This window comes from Larus michahellis, chromosome 3 (assembly GCF_964199755.1).
Source record: "Larus michahellis chromosome 3, bLarMic1.1, whole genome shotgun sequence".
NCBI classification, from domain to species: Eukaryota; Metazoa; Chordata; class Aves; order Charadriiformes; family Laridae; genus Larus; species Larus michahellis.
Window position 1 is genome coordinate 44,512,529 of NC_133898.1, and position 22,668 is coordinate 44,535,196.

Here is a 22,668-nt window from a genome sequence, read left to right on the forward strand (position 1 = left end):
GGAACAAATCAAAATAACTTGGACCACTGAACTAGCTGTTCCCAGAAGCAATTACCCATAGTTTCCTATGAGAGTTTCTAAACTACCTTGATACAATTTTGACTAATTAGCATTCGCCAAAGAATGTGTTGTTATTGTTTGCAGGTTGCTGATTTCCCTTAGCTCAGGGTGTTTGGTATTTTTATTCTAATCTAGAAACTTGTAGTACATATTCTAATCAACTGTTGTGATAATTTTATTCTTACTATAAAAGTGCCCTATTTTATATAATAGAATACATATCCTATCTAGATTGGACATATTCCCAGTTACTAATGCTTAGAACAGAACTTACCCTATAAAAACAGAAGTTCTTTGAAAATATTTTCTTACTTCCTTGCTTGTGCACAACTACAAATGATCATATCAGTACAGCTTTTAGAAGTGGATTTATTACTTAACTCACATTCCAGCTATTTGATTAAGAAGGACTTGCTAATGTATTGTATATTCACTCATGGATAAATTGCGGCTGTTTGCTTGTTTCTAACTCTGACCCAAGCCTGGGAGTCAACAGTCTTTTATGTTTCATCATGCCAGATTATTTTAATATCGCATGAAAATTTCTCCAAGTAAAAGGATACATTCCTCCTCTTGAAAATAGGTCTCAGCTATCTGCAAAAGTTAAAAATAAATAAATTAGGATTCTATAATTTTCACGAGAACGTTAAGAATATAATATGAACTTTTAACGATGGTTTTAAACATTTGTTTTGCAGGTTCATATTTAGTTTGAGTAAAATATGAATGTTCAGACTAAATACAAGTATTCTTATTGTAGGAAAGATGGTTAAAAAGAGCATCAAACAACGAAGAAATACAAAGTCCTCTCTCACAAATGGATTTGCTCAAATGTTAGTTGGGTTTTATCTTGTTACAACAACAAACATTTATTTCAGAAACTTTTTTTAATGATCACATTGGAAAGTTTTAAAATGACCTAGAACAGAATTACCGTGTTTACTGGTATGAGTTGAAGAGTTTGAATTCTGTTACTGATGATTGCTTCCTTATGTTTGACCAAATTAAGATCATTGCTGAGCTCTCCTAGCATTACAGTGCAATGTGATAAAATGGAGAAACAGAGGGTTCCTGACTGATGAGAAAAGATAAAAGACACTAAAAATATCACCTATTGCAGCATCAGAGACATGCCAACAACCTTCCTATTTCCTATTTATGATAAATATTTACGATAAATAATTACAATAAATATTTCAAATACATAGACTTTGAAATATTTACCATATGAATATTTGAAATTAATGAGATAAACATAAAAGGACTCAAGTTCTTATTTTTTTTCTGTATTACTCCTAGTCTACCCACAGAAGCCAGACAATACCATTGCAGTAGCCTTCTGCCACGTCCTTTCCTGAAGCTGCTCTTCTGTGTTAAAATGACTTAAAGATCCATTGCCTCATGTGTCAGTTCACTAAGCCTAACATCTTGATATCTGAAGCTCTTCAACAACAGAACAAGTCATGGAGTTAAACCAAATGGCAGTTCTTTGACCTGCAATGTAGTTTTTATGACATGGAACAAATCTGAGGCTCTTCCTCCTTACGTTGATATTTCTATAACAGAACAATTAAAACTGGATTTGTAACGAGACAGCTCTGCCAAAGACAATCATTGAAAAAACCTGCTAAAAATCACAGTTCTTCAAGACTCACTCTCTTAGATGGATATTGAGTTAATGCAGGTGAGTCAAAACAAGGAAATACCAGGAAATTGACACAAGAAATAAGCAAACTTTCCCTGTTTCATTTAGAGCTCAAAGTGCTAAGGATGTTTAATATAGAGAACACAAACAATTCCAAAGCAGTTACTGAGGACCAGGAAAACTCAAACATAAGACAGACTACATATAAAATACCTAAGTCAGTCTCCAGCACTTATAGATTAATAAAATGCATAAGCTGACACTAAATCCTGCTCTAACAGCTGCCGTTTCAGCCAATGGCTAAGAATTGAACAAGTGATCTCTATGCCTAAGCATTCAGGATGTCTAGCTGCACCATCTTAAGAAAAAACTTCACCCTGGCTGGGTAATTTTATAACACCTATCTTTAACAGATCACTGCAAAAAGGAACAGTAAATATATGCTCACCAAGGGTTTATACATTGAGAAGCTGTGTATAAAACAAGAACACGGGCATGCAAACATAAAAGAAAATTAAGTTGTCCTATACCGAGTTATTGATATATCACAGAATGGTTTGGGTTGGAAGGGACCTTAAAGATCATGTAGTTCCAACCCCCCTGCCCTGGGCAGGGACACCTCCCACTAGGCCAGGCTGCTCAAAGCCCCATCCAGCCTGGCCTTGAACACTTCCAGGGAAGGGGCATCCACAGCTTCCCTGGGCAACCTGTTCCAGTGCCTCACCACCCTGACAGTAAAGAATTTCTTCCTAATATCTAATCTAAATCTCCCCTCTTTCAGTTTAAAACTGTTACCCCTTGTCCTGTTGCTACACTCCCTGATAAAGAGTCCCTCCCCGTCTCTCCTGTAGGCCCCCTTCAGGTGCTGGAAGGCTGCTATAAGGTCTCTCTCTCCAAGCTACATGTTTTAATTGCAGACTACTGAAATAGATTTACTATCCTCTTCCTAGTGATGCTTTTACTTTCAACTAGCTATTTCAAAGCCAAAATTACAAAAAGGGAAGCAGCAGAGCTTCCAGAAGAAAAGCGGAGATGCCAGTTAGAAAAAACACGTTTTCTGTTAAGCAAGTAAAGGTACCAGTTTTGGGTTGTTTTCTTCTCCCACAACAGAACTGGCACAAAGGATTATTTATTGGACTAAAAGGGCAAAGACACCATTGTGCTAGAGCCCATGCAACCAGCTCAGAGAAAGCAAGTATCCAAACACAGTCAGAAAACGAGCATGTTTCTAATCAGAATTTCACTTTGACCCTGATTTGGTGCTGGAGAGTATTACAGAAAAAACAGAGCTGATACCTGTAAAGAAAAAGACGTAACACTGTATAGAAAAGCTAATGTGGTAACCAAAACATTTTTATCCTAATTCCTTCCTGTTGACAAATAATCTTTGAGATTTGCAACAACAAAAACTTATTTGTGCTTGCTAGAAAACTGGGCAGGCTTTCCTAGAAAGCTAAGGAATACTGATGGCTTTGCTTGTAAATGGAATAAGGTACAAAAAATATAAACCTCAGAAGTAAAAATATTTTGTTCCACAGAACTCCACAGTATCAGCGACCTTTATAAGCACTAGCTAACTGATCTACAGGGGCAGTGAATGTCGGCAGTTTTCCTATTTGTCACGTATGGTGTGGCAAAGGCCACGCTTGCAAAATGTGTCCAGTAATCGCAGGTACCCTGACGCCTGAACATTCAGGTTGAGACACCTCCAATGCCTTCTGTGGGAGCACACAAACATTTAGTCAGAAAATCTTTGGGGCATATCAATTTAGGCACTCATAATTTGAAAGGCTTAACAAGTGGTCACTTTTGTAAGAGTCTAAAGATGATTGCTCAAAAAAGACAGCAACTTGACAGAAGAGTACACATTACAAGTTGTGTATTCCTGGCTCTCAGCCTTATTACTAACCACTAGACCATTCTGAGCCCAGTATCTCCAAAAGAGAATTGGTAAGTGACTTCTAAGGTCCTTTATTTGTACATTTTGTCTGCTATCTGCAGTAGTCTCCTAAGGATTTCTGGAGCTGCCAAAGCTCCATATCTTTGTTTTATATAAAAGTACTTCTCAGATTCTGTAACAAGTGCTAAACAAATCACATGAATCCCATTCAAGACAGGAAAAAATTAACATCATATTTTAATTAAAAGTTAATCCTTAGAACAGCCCCTAATATCCCACAGCCTTTAAATATTTAATACAGGCTTCCTGCTAAAAAGACAGATTGCTAATACTCCAGAAGATCTCCCACGGATCTTTATTTTACATGGATTTTTTTCATACAGAATAAAAAAGAGAATGTGATAGAAGAGTATTTGCTAGACTTAGCATAAAAGAAAGTTACTGGCAGGCTATATCAGCAATCTGAAAAAAAGGCTGAAGATGACAGTTTAAGTCACTGGAAAAGGAAAATAAAATTCTTAATAGAATCACTTTACATGAAAACATGAATGCTATCTTTAAAATCCCTTATTTTTTCCCCAGATTAAAAAGTGTGTTATTATCCTTGTAAATTCTGTTAGGTTTCTTTCAAACACTCCATTACAAATCGCTTGATATTTCTTCGGAAAAAAAGAGATGGTGTTTGACTACATGTTTGAACCTACAAATGCAGATTCTGTTCTCAGTTTTGTCATAGTTCCTGTATGACTTTCAAAAGGTTGTTACCCTTAGGGTTTGGCTTCCTCAGCTAAAATACAGCAAACAGATTTCACCTCCGTCATGTTTGATGACACTCCTTATGTTTGTAAAATGTTTTGAAGTTTTTGCCCTAACTGTGTCGTTTTGCAAAACAGATTTTTGTACTGACTCACAAATGACCACCAACTCTGGTATAGCTAAAAGTACAAATGGTTAACCCTATCGCTAAGTTTCAAATAGAATAAGGAACGATGTGAAATATCTTCACTTAAACACAGATTAAAAAATATAATTAAAATTCTACGTCAAATGCAAATTATCTATAATTTGCAATACCAAAGAGAAGCCTCTTTCTCAAATATAATCACTGATTTATAGCAAAGAGAATAACAATGCAGGAGTGTCATCAGAGTTTAGAAATCTAAAATATCACAGTCATCCAATTTTCCACAATAAAGATAATGCAACTAGGTCAAATCAGACACTGCATAGTTATCTATATATATATAGCATATATTAGACACTATAGACAAACAAAAAGACTTCTAGTCCACTGTTAGTCTAACACAACTAAACTATAAATTAGTTTATAGTTAGTTTATTAGCTTATCCTATCAACATATTCATCTTGCATCATAATCTCCAGAAAGAAAAACATACTGGCCAGTTAGTAAAGATGTTTTTCAAATCATATAGTATTTCCTTTGGTCTTGCAGGTGTGGCAACTGTGCTATAAAGAAGTATACACTAAGAAACTTTGAATCTTAGCATTCATGCATTGATGCTAGAAAGGAGTCTGGAACAGTAAAAATAATTCTAGATTTAAAATGTTATTTAGACATCAGCTGTCTTATATCTATACCAGTGTCTTACAAATAATACTTACAGTATGTTGAGGAGTGATTTTCCTAAATCTTCCTGCCAAACTAGAATTCTATCATTTGGAAAATTAGAAAACCCATCCTTAAGAGTTTCCTTCAACTGCAGAATGTACTTTCAAGGCAATTTATAATTTAACATACATTAGAAAACCTTAGAGGAGATATTTGCCTTGACCATCTGTTATACATAAAAATACCCTGTCCAGATATGAATATTGGCATATATTGAATTAATGCATTTTTTCCTATTGAAAAAAGGCTTCAAATAAAAGCAAAATTGTGTACAACACCTCAGAATCATAGGACGTACCTGATGGAGACACAGGGGCAGTATCTTTGAATCCATCTGCTCAACCTCTTCACGGAGCAATGAGAAAAGGGACTGCAATGTTTGGGTTTGTTCTTTTTGGTGAAAGTTTTCATTTGTTTCAACAGCACCTTCAGCATGCACAGAATCTGTATCTGTAATAAGAGTATTTTCCTCCTTGATTGCTGTGGTTCCCACTGGAGGAACACCTTAAAAAGAACAAATATTCAGGTTAGGATTCAAAAAATATGTTAAGTTGCTTTTTTAGGAAATTTCAATACAAAAGGTACAAATAAAACCCTAGTATCTTAAATAACATCCCTGCAAGTAAATAAAATGTTGGTCTTCACAAAATTCGTTGTGATAGGTCTGTCTCAGTGTCAGCTCACCAACCTGAAAAAACACAGTAACATAAATCAGGTATTTCTGTACACTTCTAACTGGGGTCTGACTTTATTTGGGGCAAAAAAACCCCATCTAGCCTAAACTGTTCTACTGAGTTATTAATAAGAGACCAGGATGACCCGAATAAAGAGTGTTGTGACTGATGTTACACTTTTAGCTAAAAAAAAAAATCAATACTTGGATCCAAGTGGATAAAATTGTATGTCAAGACTGAACTGTAATACAGCAGAGGCAGAAAGCAGGGCTGTTTGCAATACAGTTTTGCTCAAAAAGGGGCAAAAAGAAGGTATGCAAGGAGAGTGTGAATGAGGCTCTCCGTTGGTCTCCTCACTCCTGCCAAGGAGCTTGTATAGGGAGAAGTCCCCGGAAGGAAAGAAGGAAGGATAGACAATTTGACCTGTTGTTCAGATGATAACACAGAAGCTCCTCACAGTGACAACAGGATCCTAAAGGATAGAAAGAAGCAAATGAAGACAGTGGGGGATTCTACTGTGGGGGTCCAGATGTCCAAGGGAAATATCCTGCTGAGTGAAGAGTCCCCTAGATAGTTGTATAGTTTATTTGAAAATCCAGGGAATGAGCCAGTAGTGGCGACAGTACCACTACCTTGGTAACAATGACACAAGGATGCGTAAGCTGAATTTAGCCTCCAGAACTTCTTGCTGTGCAGAAAACTAGGTTCTCCATGGTACATTCTCTGGCAGTCCACTGTTGCCTGTCTCCAATTTTACAGAAGTTAAAAAAACAGTATAAAAATATTACAAAAAAACTTTCTGGGTGCAAACGCCACATTTTATTGTGAAAAATGCTATATTTGTTGTCTATTGCTGATCATGAATATGATCGTTATCAGGAAATGTTAAATGAGATTAGGGAAGAAGTGTAGAGTAGGCAGTAATAGTGGGAGAAATCAATTACCCATATACGGACTGGACAAGTTTCTCACAAAGATCAGTGAATAAAAGCAATAAATGATGGCTTCCTATAACACACAATCTTAGGAGTAACCAGAAAACTACAGTTTATTCCACCAATTCACAAACTTTTTTTTTTTTCCCCATAAAATAACACTGAATTTGATACATTTATCATAGAATCATAGAATTGTTAGGGTTGTAAGGGACCTTAAACATCACCTAGTTCCAACCCCCCTGCCATGGGCAGGGACACCTCCCACTAGATCAGGTTGCTCAAAGCCCCATCCAGCCTGGCCTTAAACACTTCGAGGGATGGGGCTTCCACCACCTCTCTGGGCAACCTGTTCCAGTGTCTCACCACCCTCATGGTGAAGAACTGCTTCTTAACGTCCAATCTGAATTGACCCATCTCTAGTTTTGATCCATTCCCTCTAGTCCTACCATTACCCGACATCCTAAAAAGTCCCTCACCAGCTTTCTTGTAGGCCCCCTTAAGATACTGGTAGGCCATTATAAGGTCTCCTCGGAGCCTTCTTTTCTCCAGACTGAACAACCCCAACTCTCTCAGTCTGTCCTCATAGGAGAGGTGCTCCAGCCCTCTGATCATCCTTGTGGCCCTTCTTGGGACACGTTCCAGCACGTCCATATCTCTCTTGTAGTAGGGGCTCCAGAACTGGACGCAGTACTCCAGGTGGGGTCTCACCAGAGCGGAGTAGAGGGGCAGAATCACCTCCCTCGACCTCCTGGCCACGCTTCTCCTGATGCAGCCCAGGATACGATTTGCTTTCTGGGCTGCGAGTGCACGCTGATGGCTCATGTTGAGCCTCTCGTCTACCAGCACCCCCAGGTCCTTTTCTTCAGGGCTGCTCTCAAGCCAGTCACTGCCCAGCCTGTATCGGTGCTTGGGATTGCCCCAACCCAGATGGAGGACCTTGCACTTGGTCTTGTTGAACTTCATGAGGTTGGCATAGGCCCACCTCTCCAGCCTGTCAAGGTCCCTCTGGATGGCATCCCTTCCCTCCAGCGTGTCAGCCGCCCCACACAGCTTGGTGTTGTCAGCAAGCTTGCTGAGGGTGCACTCTATGCCACTGTCCATGTCGCTGACGAAGGTGTTAAAAAAGACACAGGTCTGAACTTTTAAAAAAATAATCACATAATTTTTTAAAAACAATTCAGAGAATTTGGCCACTGAAACATGCACAATAAACTTCTATAAACTCAAGTTACGATGAGTGTGTCATTCTTCCCCAACTACAGCCATTTTCTGAAAATCATGTTATCATTTAAAAGCAGAACAGGTGGGGGCTCTGTTTCAAGCAACCATCACACTTTGACTCTGTTTCTACAGCTTGGGCACTCAGCATATTTCAGACCCCCTTGTGCTCATTGCAACTGAAAGCCTGTAGTGATGATTCAGGTTTAAGATTTAGGGCTTAAGAAAGGCATTAGCTTCTCCACTGAAGGGTCCACTGTTCTATTTTTGGTTATTTTAAACTCTTTATTAAGTAAACTATCCAGGTCAGGAGTACTAATAATCTCTGTGGGTTGCTATTTTCACAGGGTTTATTGCCAGACAAAACACAGGTGTTAACATTTTTTTCAATATTAATGTGTGTCTCTGCTTTTCCAGTATTTATTTGGGCTTGCCGTGGGCCAAAAGCAAAAAGAGACATATCTGCATGTAAGACTCAAACCAGGAAGTACTTTTAGAGATGGAATTAAGGCTGCCTTTAAAAATATAGCTTACTGTTCAGCACATGACCACGGAACTAGAAAAGAGGGTCCACACGTTCTGGCAAACCTTTTCTCTCAGAAAAAAAAAAGGTCACTTCAAACCGCACATTATTAAGTAGTTAATAATCACCTGTCATATCAAAACATGAACACTGACTGAAACATGCTCAATAGCAACTATCATGAAAAACCTTTTTTGTAGTGTTATTCTGGTATTGTTGCTAATACATAGTTTACAAAACGCATATTATTCCTACATATAGTTAAGCTGTCACTCACTTGGCATCAAATTCTGCCCTCAAATTACTCCCCTGATTCCGAAGCAATGCCTTACATCCATTCAGGTTAATTCTACCTTGTTCTATTTTAAACACAAGACAGCATTTGTGACTCAGCAGCACTATTTACCAGGAACTTTTCTTGAGGTAGTAACACTTAGTAATGCTAGCCTATAACATCTTTATGATGAAATAAGATCACTATTTTTTTTTTCTCCATGTTATTGAAGAGGGCACACAACACTGCTTTTTCCTGGAATCAATCAATATTACTGTTCAAAGCAGATTTTTTTTTTTTTTTTACTAAAGACTGGTATCTTACATATATTTCTGATATTTTAAGAAGCAAGGATTAAGTTTTTTCCCTTTGCAAAGCATTGTTCTTTAAAAAACACATTGTTCCATACTAGAATGGAATCAAAGCCTCTATGAAAAAAACCGTGAAAAACCACAGAAGATATCAACTCTCCAATGGCCAGAGCATTCACTAAGAACATGGCAGAGAGCTGGGTTCAGGTTTCTGCTCTGCCAGACTCACAGAGGTTTCAACTGACATCTTTCCATGCCCAGCTGGGTATGCCAATGGTTCCTAAGACACAGGGAGAAGCAAACTTTCTCAAAATTTCCCTAGGAGTTCACAGAAGCAGCCCCAAGTTTGCAAAAAGTTCAAATTTTGACAGACCTTGTGAACAAAAATGACAAAGGCATTTCTCAATAAGTCTTACCTTTTTTTGTTTTGTCAGTACTGCAAGTATATGAAATTAAGAAGCTCTTGCCACCTGCCTGAGAACGAGTCAGAGGTGCAAGTATGAGCCATTTGCTATCAAATAAAGCTATCAAAATAAAATTATGGATATTGTCCTGTGTTTTTTAATTGAATTTTAATTTTCACATTCTGTAGCATTAGCTTAAGTCATCAGTAACAGAAGTTTCTAGTACAGAAAACATATGGTAATCTCTTTTTTAAACATTCTTTGGAACTCAATACCAGAAAGCTGGTTCAGACTGATTTATTCAAGAACTAGTGAAAAAGGGAAACAAAAAGACAAAAAAAAGACTAGCAATTTTTTAAAAAAATATTTCATTTCTAAGAGAAGAGATTTTAAGACAGAAGTGTTGGCAGTAAAGATATAACTAACTAAGCAAGCTCAAAATCTTTTTTAGTGAGGCACAGAACACTAAATAACATTGCTTGACTTCTCACATAATTTGACCAATTTATATTCATATATTTAATTTGCTGCAACACCAGTTTCATCCCAACCCGTATGCTTTCTTTCCCCACCTTCATGCTGTTTCAAGAAATAAGTTGAATAATTTACAGGAAAAGTGTATGTTGCAAAATTTAACTTGGGGAAAAATGATTAAGTGCAAGTTACCATGCTACCTGCAAACAAGAATGACACAGTGTGATTTTACAATATTAAGTCACTAGTTATGCCAGGACTATCTTTTCAAACAAGATGAAATTATTTTCAGAGAACAGGAATAATTTGAAGTCCATATTTACAAAAATACATTGAAGCAGATGATACTTCATGAATCACTATCTCTACTGCACTAAAGTTAGTATGATTCATTACAAGGAATCCAAGTGTGAATAATCACCAAAGTTTAAATTTGTCAATTTAATTTTCTATCACTTCTTTGATCATCAGTGTCCTCCTTAAGGGGACAGAATCATAATCTATTCAAAACTATTATTAGTATACAAAAAGAATGTGAGAGACATTTGGGATCTGGAAGCTATAGACTTGTCAATTTACCTCTCTTGATGCTGCTATAGATGTATTAAAAGGAGGTGCTTCTTCAAACAATGCATAGGTGAAATCTTGGAACTACTGACTCCAGGACACCAAAATGGACTCAAAAAACAACTGCAAGTCAGGTGACAAATTCACTGTAAGCTACTGCAGCCTACCAACTCCTACTTGGGGAAGTCCTGAATGGAAAATTGCCGATGACAAGGAGAAGACACAAAGAGATCACTACCCCTTTGCCCTGTCCTTACACTCTTACCTACCCATCCTCTATTGGCCCCTCTCAGGGGAAGGATACTGCACTAGGGGAATGTTCAACCAAATATGGTGATTCTTAATTTTGCATCTCAGTCAACTGACTGTAGGAGCTAAGATAATTCTAGTTCCAACGCATTGCAAGCATATAAATGAACATAGTAATCAAATACTTATAACTGTTTATGCTTTATAAGGAAATATTTAGAGGGTTTCAACTGCATTGCAAGTGCGAGTACTCGCTCTTGCTTCTAAAGTAAAAACATGTCCAGAGTGGAAGATGGGCTTCTCTAATGATCACCAATCTTCTGCTGAGCAAGTCCTGAATAAATGAAACTAAGTAAAATGCAGTTTTCCATACTCCAGGTTCATTGCTTTAATCACTAGCAAGAGAAGGAATATGACCCATGCTTTTTAAGTCAAATATAATCTTTTCCAGAATGGCAACATTTAACAGTGACCCTAACAGGTTTGCTTAGAGGGAAAGAGAAGATACATAAATCCCTTCTTTAGCTACGAGTCAAAGCAACTCGTCCATGATTCCTCAATAGTTAAAAATAAAATTAAAAAATATCACCATAATACATGCTATGCAAGTATTTAGTTTGTGATTCCGGCTTGCTTTTGTGACACTCTGCTGTCACCCACTCAGGGATCTTCCACTCTGGTTTGATTATTCTCTCGTTTATCTCTGAGTTGGTACAAAGACAAGAAAGCTTGTATGATTCTTTTATGTAGAGGGGTACTCAGGAATTGTTTAAAATAGCTGGTGTTAAAAATTAAAAGGAAGATTCTCACTAAAATAAAGACATTTACAACATCAAGAAATTGTGACACAATCACTGCATTGTGTGAAAACAGGAGAACCATCATATGATAACATCTAAAAAGGTAAACGTAAATCACCGGTAAGCAACGCAAGATACAATGTAATTTTATATTTTGATCTTTCTATAACAGTCAATACTCTTTATTAATAAGTAGTAAGAGTTTGTTCATAGGAATTCAACAAAACTCTTAAATGAGTTTTGCAAGCAGGAAATTCTCTGCTGTGGTTTTTTACATCTCCTCATTTTTCCATGAAATTTTCTATATTTCAGCTTTCTGCTTTTTGCCTTAAAATTGCCATCTACTGTGCACAGCTCGTTTTGTGGTACTTCTCAATCAGCTGATTGCATTTATCAACAAGAATACAAACTAATGGAGAGAGAATACAGGCGGAGTTTAACTTCCACTGTTTGGGAGAATTTCTCCTTTTCTTCCTCTCATCATGCTTCAGATACTTCTGTCCACATGTCTGTATTGCATTTCATCAACTTGCTTTTTGTTATTCCCATCATACAGAGGACTGGTTCTCAATTACTTCTGCCAATCTCTTGTTTTAATTAAGTATTTTCTTCTATTTTTAGACATCAAATCTACAGTTGAAATATATACTTAATGACTTTCTGCATCATTTAATAAGAACTCATTCTTCCTGTAATGAAAGATTTCAGGATCCTCTTATCTATACTAGAAGATATAAATTTTCTCTTCTAGATTTTGCCTTTAAATACAAGATACGGAACGCAAGGCTTTCTTCCTTTCCTTTCTTTACCTATTTTTTAATCCTTTAAGATCGTCATCAGTTTTCAGATTAGGCCATAAAAGACTTGCCACATAGCATGAAAACTGTATTTTAAAACTATCTATTTTAAGTAGCCAAGTTTCCCATGTTCTCAGTCTTTAGACCAAAAAAAAAAATAAATGGGGAGGGAAAAAAAAAAAAAGCAGGCATGATTCAGTTGTTTCAAGCAACTTTCAAAGATATACTGATTTTAATTAATATATTTGCAGCACTATGACACATAAGCTTTATGATTTATGGCAAAAACCTAATATAATAACACATTGTGTTGATGCAGACAAACCCTACTCATTCAAAAAGAGAAGAAGCATCTCAAATAAGAACACGTAATAAACATTTACATTTTCCTTATCCAAGTCATATGCAAAAGATCTAAAGGAAAAGTAGAACCATATTTGCTGAATACCTCATTACTCAAATGCATATCCTAGGACTATCTATTAAAAGCACTGAAGAACATAAGTAAATTTTGATGACAGCAGGCCAAGATCAAGCTATTTGGTATCATACCAAGACTATAAATCTTGACACTGGATCATTCTTGCACTAGAGCACAACATTCAAATGAACAAAATCATATTGCCTGAATTTCTGGCTATTCTGATTTGGATGTCAGCCCAATTTCCACACTGAAAGTCTCCTTCTACTTGTGCTTCCTTGGTATGTTCAATTTGCTACATAGCTAACACTGAAATACAGAAAGTGAAAACATCTAGAATTGAATCTGATTTAGGACAATTAACAGTTCGGGACACCCCCCACCCCCAAAAAAAAACCAACCCAAAAATTCCCAAACTTTACTGAAATTTTTAAAATAATTAGTATGACAACAAAAATATATCTCTCTTATTAGTTCATGGATTAGAACGATGGTGTTATTATTTTAAGTATGCAGAGCAAAAATATTTTTTTATAACTTACCTTTAGATTTTTTAGTGGAGCTTCTTTTGCTTCTTGGACTTCTTTTTCCACCTGGATGCTTTTCTGTAATAGGCTTTTCCTCCAGATGGGGGTCCATATGGACATTTACAGATCTCCTCTCAATCTCACCTTCCTTACAGCTTGGGGTACAGTCTCCACTGTCCATATTCTCATTATTATTGATGCTGTCCTGCTCACCTTTATTCTGTCGTCCCATAGTAATGTTACTACTGGTCAGAACCTCATTCCCATCATTGTCAAGTTGATTTTCATTTTCATCAGCTGAAGAAACCAAATGAGATACCAAACTCTCCACCCTATAGTCAGCAGGAAAACTGTCCTTTGAGTCTAGTTGTAGATCATTTGGTGGAAATTCTCTGTCATCCATTAGAGCGTTACTTGTTGAAACACTTATTCTCCCTCCAAATATTTTTAGACCTAAAATATAAAACCAGAAGCAGCATTTATAATATGTATATTATAATGGATAAATAACCTCGTACTTAATGCCCGCCAATAAAGAATCATATTAGCCTAGTGATACAGTTTAAAAGTACAGGGAAATTCTTTCAAACATTAATCCATTGCCCCAGTGTAAGTCTTAAAGCAAGGCATATCTACATTCAAAAGCTGTCTATAAACTTGTATTTTTATCCAATTATAATCAGTTCCAGTTACCTGGCCAATAGCATAGCTGATCTTTACAGCAGTGTTCACAGTGTTACAGCTGAGGTAACGAGAAAAATAAAAAGATAAACAGAAACCACCCCCACCTGCCCCCTTTAAATCCATGGCTAAAACAAAAGCATTCTTGTCACATAAGATCATAGTTTGCCTGAAATAAAAATAAGCCAGGGAGGAATAAAAGCAGAACAACTTTTAATTCTGTCAGTGATGGTATCACATCAAATATGCAGATAGATTAACTCTGTTACAGGAATTAGATGCAAGTAGAACCTGTTTATTGACTCAGATTGTCACTTTATTTTCAAGAAAACATTCAACACGTCTTCAGTATACACAGAAGCAGATGGTTTGTTAATAAAAAAATCCTAATCCACCACCTACTCTCAGCAGGGGTCAATTTTCCCTTTTTGTGAACATGCAACTCTAATCAATGCTGCAATTAGATGCATATTCACAAGAAAAAAAAAGGGTACTTATACAGGACTGTTACTGTATCAGTTGCTATCTTCAGCTTTTAGAAGCATGGTGATACTGCTGGTTTAACTTAGCAACTATACAAATGAAATACAGCTCCATTATCTACATCGCATTAGATCTAGCTCGTATATTTTAAATAGCAAAGCCAAAAATCAGCAAGCACTCTTGTATTATAGAAGAGCTTAGACAAGCCTCCTACAGCCACTTCCTATCCTTTCCTTTAAATAAAAAGGCATTTTAGGAAACCTGTCTTCACCAGGCTTTCTTCAGTCTTATGTTCTGGTATATACAACTGAAATAACTGAAACACACACTTGCTAAATATGCAAGATAATGTTTCATTTTACTTGCTAGAAGAATTCAATTTGCAGAAAAATGGAAAAAAATGCCTTAGAGAATACGTAGATTTTCCTTCATACACAGAAACATATTTCTGTTAAAGATTACTAAAAAGATTTTCCCAAAATTATTTCTCCACAAGCTTTGTAGTTAGTAAAAGGACTGGAAAAAAGAAAAATATCAGTGCTATCTTAGAGAAGGACAAGAAGGAGGATTCAGGGAGCTACAGGCTGCTCAGCCTCACCTCAATCCCTGGAAGGTGATATAGCAAGTAATCCTAGAAACCATTTTTGAACATACGAAGGACAAGGTGGTCATCAAGAGTAGTCAGTGTGGATTTATGATGGGTAAATCGTGCTTAACCAACTTGATAGGCTTCTACAAAGAGGTGACTGGCTCAGCAGAGGAGGGGAGAACAATGGATGCTGTTTACCTTCAATTTGGTAAGGCTTTCGACACTGTCTCCGATAACATCCTCACAGACAAGCATACGAAGTACAGGCTAGATGAACAGACACTGAGGCAGACTGAAAACTGGCTGAACAGCTGGACCCAGAGCATTGTGATCAGCCAAATGAAGTCCAGCTGGAGGCCAGTCACTAGTGATATGCATCCAGGGGTTGACAGTGAGGTCAGTACTGTTTAACCTCTTCATGAATGATATGGGTGATGGACAGAGACAATCCTCAGCAAGTTTGCGGATGATACACCGGATGGTTGTGCTGCCATTCGCTGGGACCTCAACAGGTTGCAGAAATGGGCTGACAAGAACTTCACACAGTTCAACAAGGAGAAATGCAAAGTCTTGCACCTGGGAAGGAATGACCCCATGCACCAATACACATCGGGGACCACCCAGCTGGAAAGCAGCCCTGCAGAAATGGACTTGGGGGTCCTGGTGGACAATCACTGACCATGAGCCATCAATGCACCCTTGCAGCTTCTTGGGCTGCATTAGGAAGAACAGGTCAAGGGAGGTGATCCTTCCTTTCTACTCACGGACAAGATACACCTGGATCCAGTTCTGGGTTCCCCAGTCCAAGATAGATATGGTCTTACTGGTCCAGGTCCAGCACAGAGCCACGAAAGTGACTGAGGAGGTAAGGCTGAGAGAGTTGTGATTGTTCAGCACGTGGAAGGCTCAGAGCGGGTCAAATCAACATACATAAATGTGATAAGAGCAAATAAAGATGATGGAGTCGGACTCTTCTCAGCGGCATCCAGTGAAAGAATAAGAGGCTACAGTCACAAACTGAATACAAGAAACTCTGCTGAAACATAAAAGAAGCTTTACGTGTAAGGATGATTGAACACTGTGACAGATTGCCCGAACTGAACACTGGAACAGGGCTGCTGAGAAAAGGTTGTGGAGCTGCCATCTTTGGAGGTATTCAAAATCCATCTCGTCATGGACCTGAGCAACACATTTTAGCTGACCTTGCTTTGAGCAGGGGGGAGGGGTAGAGGGGGACTAGACAATCTCCAGAGGTTCCTTCCAACATTAACCATCATATGATTCTATGACTGTGAATGGTGGGATCGTTAATTAGACGCAGGCCATATCACGAAGAGAAAACTCCTCCTGTATCTGCTTTTTGTACAAGGTTTAAAATATTCTTTACTAAAATGTTCATATTAAAAATCAAATTTGCTAGTTCTGAGGGGGAAAAACAGGTATAAATCATATGTTCCTTTTACCAAGGACTCACTCAGACAGTATGTTCTGAAGTCAAATGTATATGCAGAGTTGATCTATGGAAACTCTGAAATTTTTTTCAATTTCTTTTTCTATTTGTGGGATTAGGAGGGAACAAAAAGGGTGCAGAGGTGAAGAGGACAGCATAGAAACTATCCTGTGCTCGTATGCATACCAGCTACCACAATTGCTGCTGACCATCTATGCTAACTGTTAGGGTGCACAGCCAGTAAAGCCTTATTAACTCTTCTTAATTGTCCACTCCTCTTTTTTCACGACTTTCAATTATTCTGGTCCTCTGTGACTGCCCTCTACACCTGTCTCAAAATATTTTTTGTTAGCATTCCTGAAGAGCTTATTTCTAAAGACTATTCTTAAAACAACATAAATTTTGCTGAGCTAACAGTTGCCAGGAAGCACAATAATGTTACCTGTAGTAGTCTACCCCTTCTTAGTATAAGCTTACTTCTCCTCCACTCAAGTATTCCTGGGTTCCTCCATCAAATACTGTTCTACTGGTTTTACAGGAGTGGCAAGACCTGGGCAACTGCACCTACCCTCAGATAATACTTCAATCGGCACATGCTCTGCAAAGATTAGGAATCGGAAAGGCGTTTGCCAGGGGCGGTTACAAGGACTGTGTGCCAGTATTGTCAAGAAGACTGTTTTAGGAGTTCCAGGGAAGCATGCAGAAGGTGACAAGCCTCCATGAGCTGGGCAACACAAAAGCAAAAGTCATCACCAACTAGGACAACTCCATCTCTGCTTCCAACCTCATGAATTTGTTCTCTATTTCCAGCCATACCAGTCTAACAAAAACCACTGTCATTCCTATAATATATAAGCTGCACCAGGGGAGGTTTAGACTGAATATTAGGAAACATTTATTTACTGAGAGGGTGGTCAAACACTGGAACAGGCTTCCCCGAGAGGTGGTCAATGCCCCAAGCCTAACAGCGTTTAAGGGGCATTTGGACAATGTCCTTAGCAGATGATCATTATAGGTTCCTTCCAACTGAAATCTCTATTATATTCTAGAAGAATAATGAATTGTACACTAGAGACATAAGTCATACTTTTCTTTGGCAACCAAATTAGAGAATTGGCTTTGCTTGAGCACCAGAAAGACAAAGAAGGGAACTCTAGAGGAGGTAACTGGAGAATGCATCTGTTCATTAGAAGGATGCTCCTTAATCAAGCCCTTTTCTCTCAAAGCGAGTTAAACAAAAAATGAAAGGTTAAAGGGAGGACAGACCTTAATAAGACCAGCAAGAATCAGAACTGGAAGACACTATTTACAGACAGCCACACTATAGTTATGATGATTTATTGATGATAAGTGTTCTAAATCAGTAAAAAAAAAAATAATAATCCCAAACACATTTTAAATTTGAAAGGTTCACTTCTTACTCTTCCTAGCATATGAAATAGAGGTTGAAGTAAATTGCCCAAACCCAACAAGGAATTAGTTTTAACAGCAATAATTAAAAATCAGGATGTCCTACCACCACTCACTTGCTTCTATCAGTAGACAACAGTTTATCCTTTCAACAGCTGTCACAGGGAAACAGAATCTTGGATGCATTTGAACAAGGTGTTTCCTATTAGATTGTGCAAAATGAGGAAAAGAAGCTTTTGACTAGTGACATTTTCTATAGAGGAAGCTAACATTTTGATAGAAAATATTAACTCATTTCCTCTTAACATGTGGCTAAAACGATAGTTGCTCTCTAGCTGAGAGGCTGGAGAGCTTCTGCAGCTAGCACGGATCAACGTTTCTTGTTTATTGATTGAAACTCAGTATTTCTACAAATAAAAGTAGACCTGAAAAAACTATTTCTTTCTACAACCTTTATGACTCTTCAGAGAATGAAAATCCAGAAAGACCTAGCTCAAAGAGTTTAGAACAGTCTCGTCCTTCATCTTTTAAAAGGATCCCCTCCTCCCTGTGCCGCCCCCCCCCCCCCCCCCCGAGATGAAACTTCTTTTCCTTCCTGGTTTTCAATGTTGCTATATGCTGTTCATTTTGGCTTTATCAAGCACCAGGCAGGTACCAAAGTGAAGCTAAATCCTGTGAGAATGAATTTTAGCTCTGTTTTAAAACACAAGTAGAACACTTATTTATAAACAAAAACAGAATTAAAATTTGAACTATATGTAACAGACCATTAAGACGCAGTTACTGCATATACTGTTTTGCCACTGAAATGAACTGTACACACAAACATACTAAGAGAAAATGTTTGTTTCTTCCAAGGCACATCTTTCCTTCCTTCCTTCCTTCACTGGTTGCCCAAAATTGAAATAAAAGCTAACACTGAGTAGAACCTCTGTTAAAAGGTGCCAATGAATGAAAGTGCTTCAGTTCCACTTGCCACACAGATTCATGCAGTTGACGTATATAATCATGGTGATTATAGCACAAATCAAAAATAAGATGGAAAATACTTGCCAAGTGGCTAAAAGACAAGTCTGTATTGAAGAAATTAGTTGTATGTTTGTTTGCTTTAGGACAACCTATGTATATTACAGAAATATCATGGTACTCACTTCTATTTTAAATCAATTTCAATTTTTAAAAGCCCATGCTCTTCAGTGTTCTCTTTCATGTACTTCATATAATTTTATATAATTTCAACAACTTTTTAGTTGCTCTTTTTTGTGTATGTACAGAGCCTTTCTTCCATCTATCGTTACTAAGGAAACATAACCTTAAATACAGTTGTTTGGATTGTATTCTGAAAAAAAGGGAAGAACTGGGATCTTTCCTGACCTGGCAGAGCTGAAATTTGAAGAGCATTAAAAAAACGCCAAACTAAACCCACAAACAAACAACACAACCCTCCCGCAAACCCTTATACTAACACAGCTCCTCTATCCTGGTAAGCTGGTGGGTTTTGTGAATGCTTATTGAATATATAGCACAGTATTTCATTTACTGATCTCAGAAGTATCTTACAGAACAGACCAAGATCATAACACCGTATCTGCCGGCAAAAGGCTAAAAAGGTTCTAACATTCAAAAAACTCATGGCAAATCATTTATTTATTCCATTTGACTGCCTTCATATAGCTCCTCTGCCAAAGACACTATCTTCCCTCTCTCATTTTCATGCCACTTAATTATTCTATGTTAATTAGGGAAATTTAAGTCTTAATTCTTTGGAAGTTAGTTTCCCCATTATCACCTGTATTGTTCTATTCAAATTGAATGGGCATTTCAGCTTGGTTCCCAGTGTTGCTTCTACTCAATCTTTTCATTAACTTCGATGATAACACACAATAGCTATATAAAATCTGCAGTTAGAAGTAGTCGTAAGTATTTTTTAGGATTTAATTCAAAATTAATTGTAGCAGTAAGTGCTCCAAAAGGAATCACATGAAATTCACTAAGACAAACAAAACATATTGTATCTTTTAGAATAAACTAAACACATCTATATGAAATAGGGATTAACCAGTCACTCTGTTCTGATGAAAAGCATCTCATAAAGAGATACCAAACAGAAAACTGACCGTGAGTCCGAGTGGTTTTTTTTCTCCTGAGATATAACACAGCAAATGTTACAGGCACAAGAGAATTCATTATGTCCTACCAGGCGCTAATCAATTACAGCCAAGTATTTTTGTTTTGTGCACCACATACACACAAAAAAGATGTACACAAATAAGAGAATCTCTTTTAGTGCTGTCTCTCCCTCTCTACATGCAGTAACAGTTATTCAGCCTAGAAAAGGTTGCCACATAAACAACCAAACAGGCTCTCTACAGATGTTGCGGAATCCCCATCTTTTAAAGAAGAAATTAAGCACGTCTCAGGTTTAATGACAGGTAAAAAATAGATAGTACCTAGGATTAAGGGAATTTAATTTTCTTAGTTGTTGCAAGGTTTTTGCCTCTTTTTTTTTTAATTTTAAATACGTGCAGCTTCACAAGTCCTAGAGAAAAAAAAATTCACACTGATTCTGTGAAAAGGAAACTGGATTTTTTTAAAACCATTATCTTTACAGAGTTGATGCTTCTACCACAACTGCAAAAAAGCGAAATTGTAGAAACACTAAAATTTAAAGAATGACTAAGCCTAACCCATATATTTCTTAAAAAGAAAAAATCTGTTGATCTTTCTGATAGCTGGTGTAAAGATGGTGTAAAGACACGTTACAAGATTGCATTTAAATGTTAGTATCTCATTTCATAGTGATAAATCATCCTCTACAAATTAACACAAGCCAAAGTAAAAACTATCACGGTCATATACAATCAAAACATGTACTGCAAATTCTTATTATTGCACACTGATTTCTGCATACAAGGAAGAACGTTGATCTTCAGGAACGCTAACAAAATGAAGATGCAGCAATGGAGAGGAAACTCTAGATGACAGAGTAGCTACATGGCACTATCTAAAACTACATACAACATACCATTATGAGTTCATTGCCTTGCAAGAAACGGACAATGCCTACTATGCTGTTACGGGAGCTAATAAACAAAAAGCCCATATGTCCTTTTGGGAAACTGCAAGTGCAATTTCTCTACAACTGTTTGCTGCTTCTGCTAATGTTGAAGTCAAGATACACGTAAAGAAACCTGGAATATTATCAACAGATTTCTTCAGAGTGCCCTTGCCTCACCACAGCAGAGAAAAAAAAAAACAAAACCCAGAGAAAAGTACTAGTTGCAGAAGACATATTTAACTATCACACAGTTTGCTGCAGAAGGAAAGAGACAGCAGATAAAGAAGGTAGGCAATTCATTTAGCTATGATGGTCTCACAAAGCCAGACCACTTCCAGCTAGCAGAATTCTGCTCTACATTGTGCAACATTTAATGGTTGGAATGCTGCTGTTTCTAAAGTAAGCGAAATAAGAATATTTATACATATACCCCCATTATCCAACCCGACACCTCCGCAGAAAAAAATTACTGTGCTGTTGTAGTGTCTTATAGCAAGGACTCACTAGTAGTTTATCATTTCACAAGATAGTCTTACATACAATCCCATTACTGGATAGCCTCGCTATGAGAGAATCTCATTAACATCATCCTGACTGTTCATTTTACCCTATGTTCGGCTTTGAAATAATGTATTAGGGGTAAAAATACCTTTATACACGTTTTCTGCTTCTGTGTCAGACAGGTGGTTTAGGAGGTGTATCTCTTCAAATATGTTAAGTTGTTGTCCTCCAAGAAGCATTCAAACACAGGAGTGGTTTATTTAATTTCACTGAATTTAGAAAAATGTCTGAGCGTGAACACTTTGGTGGTTTAGCACTTTCTGACATTGAAGTGACATTTCTCAAGTGGCAGTGCCGTTTTAAGACACAATGATCTTTACATCTATAAACAGCAGGAATAGTGAGGTTTTGAGAGGAAATTCCACATGCTATTTTCAACTTCTAAGCTTCCTAGTCATACTGCTTATTCACAGCTTTAATAAACAATGATAAATATATACTGCCAGGCATAATCTACTCTTCCATATTTAACATTGCTACAAAAACATGTTTCAGTCAGCAGCCAAGTACAAGAGGTTTGTCTCGGAACAAATAGTATCTTTTATTAGAACATACAACAATATTTCACACAAACAAGCTCTTTTTCAGGATTCAAAATACACGATAATCAGTCCTCAAGTGCCCAAGAAGTTTTGGGTCTCAAGCTTCACTAGGATAAATGTCACTGAATAGGCTAGGAACAAAAGGAGACCTTACCATTGGATGTGTTCATTTTTTGTTCTTGTCTGCAGCAAAACACCAGAATGTATCTCAGGTAGGGGTAAGAAAGGCAGTAGAAAGGCAGGAGGATGGAGAACTCCCATCACTGCAGCACTTTTATATGAGTCTAGACAAACATTGGTCAGGAATAACATACGAGTAACTGGTCCTACCTTGGGATGCATGAATCTCCTTTTAAGTCTTATGAGGAGAAGTAATTTGCCTTTTTTGATTTTTATATTTTCATTCTAATTGAAGGACTCCCAGAGATTGTTGTTACACTTCAGAACATGTGCACAAGTTTGATTACCAAGTGTAACAAAA

At 37.3% G+C, this 22,668-nt stretch overlaps 1 protein-coding gene across 2 annotated transcripts in view; it reads right to left on the bottom strand.

Moving 5' to 3' along the window:
• CNST (consortin, connexin sorting protein) overlaps window positions 1–22,668 on the bottom strand; it is a 53,963-nt gene that overhangs the window by 24,175 nt on the left and 7,120 nt on the right. For both annotated transcript variants that reach the window (XM_074579943.1, XM_074579944.1), the window contains exons 3-5: window positions 13,429–13,866; window positions 5,535–5,740; window positions 624–654 (exon numbers count right to left, since the gene is read on the bottom strand). In XM_074579943.1, the coding sequence (XP_074436044.1) occupies window positions 624–654; window positions 5,535–5,740; window positions 13,429–13,816 (625 nt within the window). In that variant the 5' untranslated portion in view covers window positions 13,817–13,866. The remainder of the gene's footprint in view (window positions 1–623; window positions 655–5,534; window positions 5,741–13,428; window positions 13,867–22,668) is intronic.